Source organism: Astyanax mexicanus, chromosome 2 (assembly GCF_023375975.1).
Source record: "Astyanax mexicanus isolate ESR-SI-001 chromosome 2, AstMex3_surface, whole genome shotgun sequence".
NCBI classification, from domain to species: Eukaryota; Metazoa; Chordata; class Actinopteri; order Characiformes; family Acestrorhamphidae; genus Astyanax; species Astyanax mexicanus.
The window spans coordinates 30,188,680-30,200,965 of NC_064409.1; the positions used below are offsets into that span (position 1 = coordinate 30,188,680).

Below are 12,286 nucleotides of genomic sequence, written 5' to 3' on the forward strand. Positions count from 1 at the left end.
CACCTCTGCAGTCATCCACAGCTTCTGGTTGGGGCGGGTTGTGATGGTTTTGGAGACAGTAACATCCTTAATGCACTTGTTGATGTAGCCAGTCACTGAATCTGTGTACTCCTCCAGGTTGATGGAGTCATCAGAGGTGGCAGCTTCTCTGAACATGTCCCAGTCAGTGTGCTCAAAACAGTCCTGAAGAGCAAAGATGGCTCCTGAAGGCTAGGTTATCACTTGCTTCTTCCCTGATTTGGCACATCTGATGACCAGTCTGTACGCTGGGATGAGCATCACAAAGATGTGGTCCGAGTATCCGTAGTGGGGGCGGGGCTCTGCTATGTACGCGCCAGGAATGTTTGTGTAAACAAGATCCAGCACATTAGCTCCAAGCATATCATGCCGCTCAGCTGAATGGCAGAGTTAACCACGTCTCCATGAAAACTAACACACAGCAGTCCCTGAACTCATACTGGGTTGTAGTTACGCATGTAGACTGTCCGTAAGTGCAGTTTTTCAGGTTTAGAAGGGTCTGTCAGTCATAAATGTGTGTGCCAGTTGCTGTCATAGCAAACTTATGCATGATTGCGAGTTCAAATCGGGTTTTTAACAACAAAACAAAGAAAAAAGCATTTTGTTTTGCTCCAGGAGTGGCCGCTGCGACTGCTCGCGCTTCCGACAGGAAGTACAGTTCCTCTCGCTTATCCTGATCCAAATATTCCTCTTCCTTATCATGCCCCATTCCTCTCACTTGTCCTTGTTTACTAAACTATTTCCTGTATTAACTATGCCTCTCCCCTCATCCAGACCTAATTTTTTTCTCCTTTTCTCTGGTTCTATAGCAACACCAGTTAATTGAAAATACAGAAAATTGTGTTAGTGGGTAATTTAGTTTCTTATTAAAATATAAGCATGTATAAAAATGCTAATTGATGGCATATTGCGTGATAACATGAATTGCATCAATGGTATAGTCCACAACACACAGATTAATAGATTAGACAGATTTGATTGAGTGTATTTAGAGTTTGGAAATGTAAATACAGATTGAAAAAAAAGCATTTTAACGACTGTAAAAAGTTGTCTTTTTATTTTTTCCTTCTACCATTCCTTCTCTATGTATTGGCTCGGCTACATTACAAATGAGGGCCACCCTTGATGTACACTGCAAGTTTAAATAAAGGTTGATGGATTGCACAGTAGATGTATGTGAAGTACACTGTCTGTGAATTTTTTTATAACACCACTATTTTTAAGTTGCTCAGAAGCATTGCTGTATTGCCCCGAAAAGCTGCTCATTTTAGCAATTACTTTATTACAGCACTTCTTCTGTCAGACCTCTAACTGTTCTCTTCACTGTTGAAACTGAGACTTAGCCCAATGTTAAGCTGAGCAAAAGGAGTTGCCATGTGGGTCAGCTAGCCAAAACTCTTTCTGTACCAGTTTCCTTTTAAAGGTGTAGTAAACAGTACTCATCGCTATCCTGCTTCCTCTGTAATTTCTCTAAAGAAAAGACATATATATGAAAGACATTCTAATATTTATAATACTTCTAATATAATACGTTATGTGTTTTAGTTATTTAGTGTGAATGCGCTGTTTGTTGTGTAAAATGCAGCAGTAGAGTGCAGTAACATGATCTGTTCCAACACTGCTTTACTACAGACAAATGCTTTGTACATTCACATTTTTTATTTTAATTTAATTTCCAAAACTTAGTCTATTTCCATTGCTACGCACTGGCTGGAAGTTGTTTACCAAAGACTTGTTTCCTAAAAAGCACCCCCAGCCCCTTTTAAACAATATACAATGTTTCCATTTTTTTTTTTATTTAAGTAATGTTATTTGGGTTTCTAACCTATTATACTACAGTTACAATGGATATATTTCGAATGGAGAGCCTGACAAAACAGAACAAGGATAATTTGCATTCATCCACCTTAAAAGCCCAGTAACAGACAGATAGAAATTTAAAGTATCGAACGTTTTTAATAAATCCACACAAATACTAAGGCTTCATTTTTTAAAAATACTATGAAAATATGAGATATGTTCCCTCTAACCTGTGCTCCATTTTATATATTTATTAAAAACAACCACGAAAAGTTTACCTAAAAAGGCTGCCTGTTTGTTTTACACACCAGTGAAAAGTTCTGAAGTGCTTCAGAGTATAAAGTACATAATGATACAGTTTAAAGAATATGCGCTAAAGTCCATCCTGCAGCATTTTGTGGTGTTTGGTTGATGCTTTTATTCTTTATTTTATTTTGGTAAACTATAAGGGTTTTATTATTAGGGGAGTTCAAGCACATTTATAATAACATCTACACAGTGTATAATGGGAAAGGCCCTTTATTCACACAAAACTGACCAAATCATGGTTATCATTTCAGAAACTCATACATATGTTCTTCATTCAGACGCACACAGTCAAACCTAAAGAAACAAGCAACAGTGTCACCAACTAGTAAGAATTTTAAACTGCAACTGGTTAGACAAACGTGTCATTGTGCACATGTCTCTAAGCATGCAGAAAACAGTCCATGACAGCTATTACAGTATACAGTAATATTATTACATGACACATATCAGTACAAAAATAGGCACATATGTAAAATATGAAATTGTAGCAAAAGAATATAAAATCCTACATTGTGCACATCTGAGCAATTATGAAAGAACCACCCTCCTTTTTGTAACAGTACAAATGATTTTTGATCAACTTCTGACATTTTTTTTTACATATTAATTACAGCAACAATAAATAAGCTGCACATATTACACTCCTTCGTTATATGAGGCAAGTCTGACAATTCCTTAAAATAACCAATAAAATAATTTAGTAATAATTTATTTGGCTTCATTTCCATGATGAAGGGTTTTTCATTAAGCATAGCTTTGTTCCTGAGCATCAGTCCATTGACCAGTCATATAGAGTATACAAGATATTTTTTAAATGACATGGTCCCTTCAATGGAAAGCCAATAGAAAGTACAAACACATGTAAGTGTTTAAAGAAGCCCTAATATAACTTGATCTATTTTTGGATTTTCTGATGATTAAGTATCCTCACAGGATTTTCCTGTCATCTAGAAGAGGATAAAATGTCCAACTAGACTTAAACTGTTTTAGCAGTAGCAGAGGCAGAGACTGCAGGCTAACAGGAATCTACTGTCAGCTCCATTAGATGTCCTGCTGCTCCTCTTCAGAGGTAATGAAAGCCGGTCCGGACTCTGTGGTGCCGTATGATTGGTGAAGGCTGCCAGGGGACTGGGAGGCTGAGTCTGGGTTTAAAACCTTAGGAAGGTACACCTGAAAAAAGGACATTGATTCTGTAATTGATTATTGACAGACCGCCACTCCATTGCAGGGTACAATTTTTAACAAATATTAAACTGCATTTCCTCTCATTGTAAACTGAATTATTCTACTTTTAACAAAATTAAAATGAACTTGCCGAGCTAGTAGAACTCTCTGAAGCTCCATCAGAGTCTTCATTTTCTTTCTTAACCTGCAGTTCACACACATACACATGCATGCACACACAAAAAATGTGAATGAGAACCTGCATGATTTTGCCATCAAAACAATAAATCATTTAAATAAACATTCCAATGATTCACCTCAACTGTAACTAGGAGTTAAAATAAGACACACTCCTCCAATGTTCTCTCTAACCATGGCCAAATCATTTTTAACTAATGTGCTGCAGCAAGACATTTTGTTTAAAAGCAACTTCAGTTTTATTCGAGTTATATAAGCTCCACATTTCACACAAATGGCTGGAAAATTTAGCTCCATCTCGTAATAGCATGTATCTGTCCCTAAACATTATTTTTTTTTACTGTTTCATTTATTTTGTAAAATACTTAATAGTTATTCATTATTATTATTAAGTGTTGAGTGACTACAGAATTTACAGAAGCCAAAAGTAAAAAACAAACACAAAAATACATTCAAATCGGTATCTTACAGCATAGTTGTGTGGACTCAGGTACTTGAAGTGACCAAAGCAGGTGTAACTAATGCAAATGAAAATGGTTACACACAGAACCACCAAGGTAAAGAGAGAGGTAACAGCCTTAAAGCCTAAAAAAAACAAAACAAACAAACAAAAATATAACAGTTAAAGCTTGTCGTACTTGATCGTTATTTTTTTTTACTTCATGATTAGCTATTTGATGTAAAAGAGTTTACCTGTCCTCAGAACAGAAAAGAAATAAAGCCAGAAGAGGCAGATGATTGGTGCAGCAAGTGCTTGATTGACAGCTCCCAGGTGCACTCGTTGGTCAAGGCAGGCAGGCAAATAAGCAAAATACAGATTGTGCTTGTCTACCAGATGTTTTAAGGTCATATACAGAAAACCTACAAACACAAACACACAATATATGCAATAATATACATACATGCAAAATAAATGCAAAATATAAGTAATATGATAATTGATGCAGTACCTAATATCAGGAAAAATAAGTGATCCCCTACATTAACAAATAAGCAAAATATCTGTATGTATGCAAAGATTCTAAGAATTCTCTTACCAAAAGGTGCTATTACTGGACAGGTAATGCTGTAGGCCATAATGACAGTGAAGACACACAGAGTCCATCCATACATCGCTCCATATTCAAATTCATATGCCTGATTCTTCACACAGCAAACAGCAAAATTAGGTGTATAGCATTTTTTTTTTTAAACGTCACTTTTTGTGTTATTACATTAAACGTGGACAAAATTATCAGTTAAATATCTGTCAGTTCATCAGTTCAGAACAACACGACCATGCCCTCTCTGTATCTCCCTTTCAGTGCCTTCTTTTTTCAATGTGTATGTACTGTGATAATGTTTATATGTTAAAATGTCAACCTTTCCCTGGGCTCCAACTCATTGTGGTGGAGGGGTTTGAGTGTCCCAAGGATCCTTGGAGCTATGTTGTCAGGGGCTTTATGCCCCTGGTATGGACACCCAAGGCAAACAAGTCCTAGGTGAGAGACCAGACAAAGCACAGCCCAAACCAACCCGATGACAAGAAAGAACTTTGGAGAAAGTGTTCCCTCCCCGGACGCGGGTCACCGGGCCCCCACTCTGGAGCCAGGCCTGGAGGTGGGGCATGCTGGTGTAGTCCTATTGGCTTCATCAGCTTGTGATCTACAACTCTTACTGGAGCAGTTTGCATCCGAGTGTGAAGTAGTCGGGATGAGAATCAGTGCCTCCAAGTGCAAGGCCAGGGTCCTGAGCCGGAAAAGGGTGAAATGCTGTCTCCGGGTCGGGGGGGGAGGTTCTGCCTCAAGTGGAGGAGTTTAAGTTTCTTGGGGTCTTGTTCACAAATGAGGGAAAAATGGATCGGGAGATCAATAGACGGATCGGTGCTGCATCAGCAGTGATGCGGGAGCTGAACAGGTCCGCCATGGTGAAGAGAGAGCTGAGGCAAAAAGCAAAGCTCTCGATTTACGGTTGATCTACGTTCCTACCCTCATCTGTGGTCATGAGCTTCGGGTCGTGACCGAAAGAACGAGATCACGGATAGAAGAGGCCGAAATGAGTTTCCTCTGCAGGGTGTCTGGGCTCTACCTTAGGGATAAGATGAGAAGCTCATCTGGGAAGTACTCAGGACACGGTGGAAGGACTATGTTTCATAGTGGCTGGGGAGAGGGAAGTCTGGGTTTTCCTGCTTAGGCTGCTGCCCCTGTGACCCGAACCCGGATAAGCAGAAGAAAATGGATAGATGGTTATAATGTCAAATACAGTAAACATTTATTTTTTTCTGTTAATAAATTAATAAATCAGTAGAACTATTAGAGAAATACAAATGCTACTGTGTGGAAATTCCAGTATTTAATTATAAAATTTATACAGAATTGAGGCAGTGAATACAAGCTTACAGTCTCTAGAGATTACCAGCCATGGATATACAGTGCCATGCTCCAGCAGCCAGTGGCATTTTAGAGCCCTATACAAGACCTTACTAATTTACTAATATAATTTATATTTTAATAAATGTGACCTGGTGATAATAATATATTCCTAAACTTCATTGCTATTTAAGCGAGGCGTGTCGTGAAAATAGATTGCTGACAGGGTGTAAGATACCAATAAGCATCAAAGCATCAACACTACAGCTCAAAGGCCCATATTACATATGCAAAAAAACATTAAATATTTGGTCTGTTGATAAGATAAAAGTTACATTTTTTTGGAAGGTGTGTCCTTGTTACATCTGGCTTATAAATAACACAGAATTTCATAAAAAGAATTTCATACTGAAAGTCAAACAGCTGGTGGTAGTTTGATGGTCATGGGGTGCTTTGGTTCTGCAGCAGGACAATGACCCAAAGCAAACCAGCAAGCCCACCTCTAATTGGCTAAAAAAAAAAACACCTCAATGAATGTTCTGGAGTGGTTCATGCTCAAAACCCCTCCAATGTGCCTAAATAAAAACAATGCTTTTATGCTGAATGTTTGTTAATCTGAAAAAGTATGCAAAAATATGTGGGTGAGCAACTTACCTGTTTGACATATTTTCTTTCAGCAGCTGAGCGTGCAAGTGCCATGCGCACAGTGTACAGCAGTAACCCTGGTAACCGCAGCAACTCCATCCCAGAGCCCACCAATGCGGCTGTAATCACATAGTTTACAAAGAAAGCCCCCTGATCTGGCAAAAACACACACCTGGGGTGGGGGAGGGACATGCCAACAGTCATTCTGGTCCAATATTTATGTCAAATTTAGTTAATGTACCGTATAAAGGGAAAGAGAAAGATAGATAAAATAAGGGGACATAAATGGAGAGATGTTAATACTGAAGAGAATCACTTACTCAAACCTCAGCTTTCGTTCTGACTGAGTGTCAAACAGCCAGCGGAAAAACACATCCAAACTATGAATAAAGAAGCATTTTATTTAAAACATCAGTATGGTCATGAATAAATAAATAAAGCAATTTATTTATTTTCCCATAGCTCAAATGTGTTCATTCAACTACAACTAAGGTCTCTTTTTTGCATCAGTAATTCTAGAATTGTCCCAGAAATCCCAGAAATGTGGTAGTCAATACCAATACCACTGACATTCAATTGTGATTCTTAATACCAATTAAATACCACAAAAAATAAATAAATAATTATACAGTGCCACTGGCATGAATCATTTTTGTAGTATGCACAAGAACGACCTGATATGTAGAGAATATTTAGGAGTCTCCAATATAGGCAACTAATCAGTGAGTGTATAAGCAAACAAGACAGAGACTGATACAGGGTTATTTTTGCATGTCACCGATAAAACACCAATATAACTGATTAGTGTCTGATTACACCCAGCAAATATTAGACAGTAATAAACAAAATGAGTATACATCATATTAAACAGCTGGCTCCCTATAAAATATATGTATGTATTTTGTATTTTATCCCACTTGTCTCCCCAAATTTGATCTGCTGATGTTCCCACCCACTCAGCTGCACTCCCCCTATCACTAGTAATGCCCCAAAACCAGGAGGGTGCTAGCACATGCCTCCTCATATACAGGTCCTTCTAAAAAAAAAAAATAGCATTTTGTGATAAAGTTCATTATTTTCTGTAATGTACTGATACACATTAGACTTTCATATATTTTAGATTCATTACTCACAACTGAAGTTGTTCAGGCCTTTTATTGTTTTAATATTGATGATTTTGGCAAAAAAAAAAAAAATCCCTCTCTCAAAAATTTAGCACATTTCATCCGACCAATCAATGAAAAGTGTTTTTAATACAAAAAAGTCAACCTTCAAATAATTATGTTCAGTTATGCACTCAATACTTGGTCGGGAATCCTTTTGCAGAAATGACGGCTTCAATGTGGCGTGGCATGGAGGCAATCAGCCTGTGGCACTGCTGAGGTGTTATGGAAGCCCAGGATGCTTCAATAGCGGCCTTAAGCTCATCCAGAGTGTTGGGTCTTGCGTCTCTCAACTTTCTCTTCACAATATCCCACAGAATCTCTATGGCAGGGGTGTCGAACTCATTTTGGCCGAGGGCCACATTGGCATATTGGCTGTCCTCTGAGGGCCAGATGTAACTTATAAATGTAATAAAATGTAACCAAATGTAATATAAAATGAATGTAATTACTCCTTAATGTTAAATAACTCTCAATATATTATTTATTCAATCAAATAGTACAGTCAAAATACAGTATCGGCAGATATTCCTCTGACTTTAGCCGATCTGATTCAGGGGTTTAGGGTTAAGCAGTTTATCAGAGCTGTGTGTGGATGAAACTGGTGAAACCAGTGAAACTGCTCGCTTACAGGAAGCTGCAATTCCTCATCCAACCACTAGTCGGAGCTGCAGCAGCACAAGCCCCGCTGTCTTTACTCAGTCACAGAGCTACAGCCCAGCCACGGGCTACAGGGCTCAGCTGAGCCAGTCTGGAGCGTGTGTTTTTTTTTTTTTTTATTACAGTTTTTAAAGTTAAAGTTAATCTGTGTATGAAATAAAGGTTTTAACCCCACTATCCGGATAATACAGCTCTCTACAGTTCATCTTTCAGCCCAAGCAGCTAACAGCAGCAGTTTAGAGCAGCCGTCACGGAGTCCCTGCTCGGATTACATTATAAAAAGGTCAGTTAGCGCGCTGCTAACCTCATGATGTTTTTAACTACGGAGTTTAGTGAACACACCACGGCTGCAAGGTTAGACTGTTGAAGGCTACTGAAGACTATTAAAGGCTATTGGAGGTTATTGAAAGGGGTATTGGGGGAAGAAATCAGTAAAGGCTGGTTAGATAAGTTATTCACGTCCTTGTCCTTTGCTGCGGTGAAACTGTGACTAGCGCTGTCACAGTGATGTTTATTAACGTCATTAAAACAGATAAGTTATTGTCAGGTATTGTCTTATAAATATTTACACATATCTCTTCTAAAAAGCGTTTATTTTGGTCAGTTACACTCTTCGTAACACAAAAGGCATACCGGTCTTTCGCTTAGCCGTCCATCTGCATCAACTTTTCTTTTTCTGGACATTATGGGATTAACATTTGTATGTCTCACCTTCCCTCCGGCAGGGTTTCCACATCAATGACTACACTGCCGTGTAGTGTCAGTAAGCCGTAACTTCGCTGGTAACACAATCGACAAGCATTGTGGGAAATGTAGTCCACTGCATCCGCAGTCCCCCAAGGTCTGGAATCGGCCCTTCTCCACATCTTCCTCAGGGTCCGGTCACCTTGTTGTGCAGCGTTTTCCGCCACACTTTTTCCTTCCCACAGACTTCCCACTGAGGTGCCTTAATACAGCACTCTGGGAACAGCCTATTCGTTCAGAAATTTCTTTCTGTGTCTTACCCTGTTGCTTGAGGGTGTCAATGATGGCCTTCTGGACAGCAGTCAGGTCGGCAGTCTTACCCATGATTGCGGTTTTGAGTAATGAACCAGGCTGGGAGTTTTTAAAAGCCTCAGGAATCTTTTGCAGGTGTTGAGAATGAATTCGTTGATTCAGATGATTAGGTTAATAGCTCGTTTATAGAACCTTTTCATGATATGCTAAATTTTGGGTTTTCATGAGCTGTATGCCAAAATCATCACTATTGAAACAATAAAAGACCTGAAATATTTCAGTTGGTGTGCAATGAATCTAAAATATATGAAAGTTTAATTTTTATCATTTCATTATGGAAAAGAATGAACTTTTTCACAACATGCTAATTTTTTGAGAAGGACCTGTACATGTAAATTTAGACTCCACCTATTTTCGAACTGCTGCTGATGTAGCATTACCACGTAGCCAGTGCACTCAGAGGAAAGCGCAGCGAAATGCTGTGCTGCATGCTGCACAGCCATAGTGGCTGTATTTTTCTTTTCTACACAGTCCTCATCAGAGTGACAATGGTATTCAAATATGCCAATGTCCTATACATTACTAAATGAAATGAACATAATGATGGTAAAAAAAGAGAAAAACTGACCTAGTGAGGCCCAATGAGGGCAGGATTAACACAGTAAAAAGAAGGAAGATGTAGAGTTTATACATCATGCTCATGTTCTCACTTGACCTGCAAACAAAGTTTACAAATTGGTATCAAATTAGTGTATGTCGATATGTGCATTGTTTGTGTGCATTGTGTGTGTGTGTGTGTGTGTGTGTAATTTTTGAATGAGCACCTGGTCCAATGAGCCTCAAGCAGTGTGGAATAGTAGACCACTGTAGGCAACAGTGCTGAGAAGAGCCACAGAAGCAGAGTTGGGAAAAACTGACTGACAACAGCACTCTGGAAAAGCATGGGTACATGACACAGTCAGGAAACACATCAATAGTACAGCACCTTCAAAGAACACATATTGAAGTTGGTTAGTCTACGAAAATCGAGTACAATGCTTTCGGTTGGATTTTTGAAGATATTGCATCAAGTGATAGTACTTTAGGAGAGGTCAAGATGTTGAAGTATCATCACTCCACCTCATCCCCAACTCATCAACTGTTTCTTACTGAATGGGAACTGTGTTTGTAAAGCCAGGTTCACACTACACGACTTTTTGAGTCTTTAGTCATTGTGCTGTTCACACTACATGACTGGTTGTGCTGTAATTCCGAGTCCTTCAGTTGTTGAGACTTTCACATTACATAACTGATCAGAGACACAGGGTCACAAATTACACGATTTCTCACTGTGGTCAATCACAGACTTACCTGGCTGCTCTACAGAAACACGTTTCGTCACGAGAACACACCTGAACTAAGCGCACACGAAAACTACTTATATCTATTTATGTCCTCAACACAGAATTATGTCAAATGTTTCAGTACTGCAGACATCATTTTATTTTCATTTTGAACATTTTAAACTTTTAAACATGCTTTACCTGTCTCTCCAGGATCAGCTTGCCAACCAATCAGCTTACAGTAGCAGTAATGCTAGTGCTTTACAGTTCTTTAGATAAACTGAAATATACAGGCATACTTTGTCTTTTTTAGTAAAATATATTTTCCTACTTTCTAAACAAGTAGTTCATAAATATTTTTTATTTAAAGTATTTAGCTTTTAGCTCCATTCACCCCTATTCATAAAAGACTTCATAAAGAACAGGGGGAATGGTGGTCAGACTCCATAAACAGCTCTCCATGAAGCCGCTGCTCCTGACTTCTAGTCGCAGACTGAGCCAGATAAACATGTTAAATATCTGCTGGGCGTCTGCGACTCATCGGCAATCAGTTAGGGACGGTTCGGTGAGCATCTTTCATTAGTTCACACTACGCGACAGTGCAAGCGCAAAGTGATCCCTGATTTCCCTCGGTAGAGTTTTTGTTGGCAATCAACGAAAAACTGTTGCAGACTGAAAAACTAGCCCAAAATCATGTAGTGTGAACCTGGCATTAGACGCTGCTGTTGTTGATACTTGTTGTAATCTTTCCTATTTAAAGATAAACATGGTAATGTAATCATATCATGTTAGAATATGGAAAGGGCTTATGAATATAACATTTTGGATGGGTAAAGAGTAACCTGTAATGGAATACAACTTTTTTTAAAATATCCTTCCTTACCCGACAAATGTAAAAATCCCATGGTATTCAGAAAAGCATTACCATCATAGAAAAACATATAAACAAATATAATTGTAGTTCCACGGCCTTAATGCTAAATTGAAGTACAGTTAGTGTGTACAGTATATGAGAAGTAGAGCACATACATTTAGGTAGTAGATGGGTTTTGTGACATTAAACTTGTCCATGGTGGTGATAATAATTGAGGGAGTAGTAAGAAAGAAGAGCAGGATGAAGAGCGAGATGTTGAGCAGCAGACACCGAGACCACCAACACAACCCCTTTACTGAAAGATGTTCCCTGAGAGAGAAACCAACAATACAGTGTTACTAAACAGCCCAATAAAACTGTAAATCAGCAGTTTCAATTAAGACTCTATCACCTACCAGACAATGTTGTTTGGATGTGTGGCATAGCTCACTTTCCATTTTTTCACTTTGAGCTGTTCACTAGACGACGAAGGCTGAGGCCCTCTCCCACATCCAAAAGATATACCTCTTATCATATATCTCCCGCTCATTTCCTGAGACCCACTTCCACATTCAAGGGCATTGAAGTCCTTTAGTATGCTGAAATAAGGGGACATTGGATTAGTGTTCCACTTCACTTCTGAAGATGAGGAATTCATACAACTGTCTCTCCAAATGTCTGTAGTATTTGTTTAAAAATATTAAACATTTTGCACTCTCAAAACAGTCAAAGATTACCAAGCGTATGATGGATCTCACACCAACTATCCATTTTAAGCTCCACTGAGCACTTTGCACTTCTACAATTAAA

At 38.7% G+C, this 12,286-nt stretch overlaps 1 protein-coding gene across 3 annotated transcripts in view; it reads right to left on the reverse strand.

Annotated features, from left to right (window-relative positions):
- Window positions 1-2,321: 2,321 nt before the first annotated feature.
- Window positions 2,322-12,286, reverse strand: part of tmem63a (transmembrane protein 63A) — a 33,988-nt gene continuing 24,023 nt past the window's right edge. For all 3 annotated transcript variants that reach the window (XM_049475100.1, XM_049475102.1, XM_049475101.1), the window contains 11 exons: window positions 11,893-12,075; window positions 11,653-11,806; window positions 10,126-10,232; window positions 9,930-10,016; window positions 6,803-6,862; window positions 6,492-6,654; window positions 4,527-4,632; window positions 4,183-4,350; window positions 3,959-4,074; window positions 3,443-3,496; window positions 2,322-3,297 (listed from right to left, as the gene is read on the reverse strand). In XM_049475100.1, coding sequence (XP_049331057.1) covers window positions 3,169-3,297; window positions 3,443-3,496; window positions 3,959-4,074; window positions 4,183-4,350; window positions 4,527-4,632; window positions 6,492-6,654; window positions 6,803-6,862; window positions 9,930-10,016; window positions 10,126-10,232; window positions 11,653-11,806; window positions 11,893-12,075 — 1,327 coding nt within the window. In that variant the 3' untranslated portion in view covers window positions 2,322-3,168. The remainder of the gene's footprint in view (window positions 3,298-3,442; window positions 3,497-3,958; window positions 4,075-4,182; window positions 4,351-4,526; window positions 4,633-6,491; window positions 6,655-6,802; window positions 6,863-9,929; window positions 10,017-10,125; window positions 10,233-11,652; window positions 11,807-11,892; window positions 12,076-12,286) is intronic.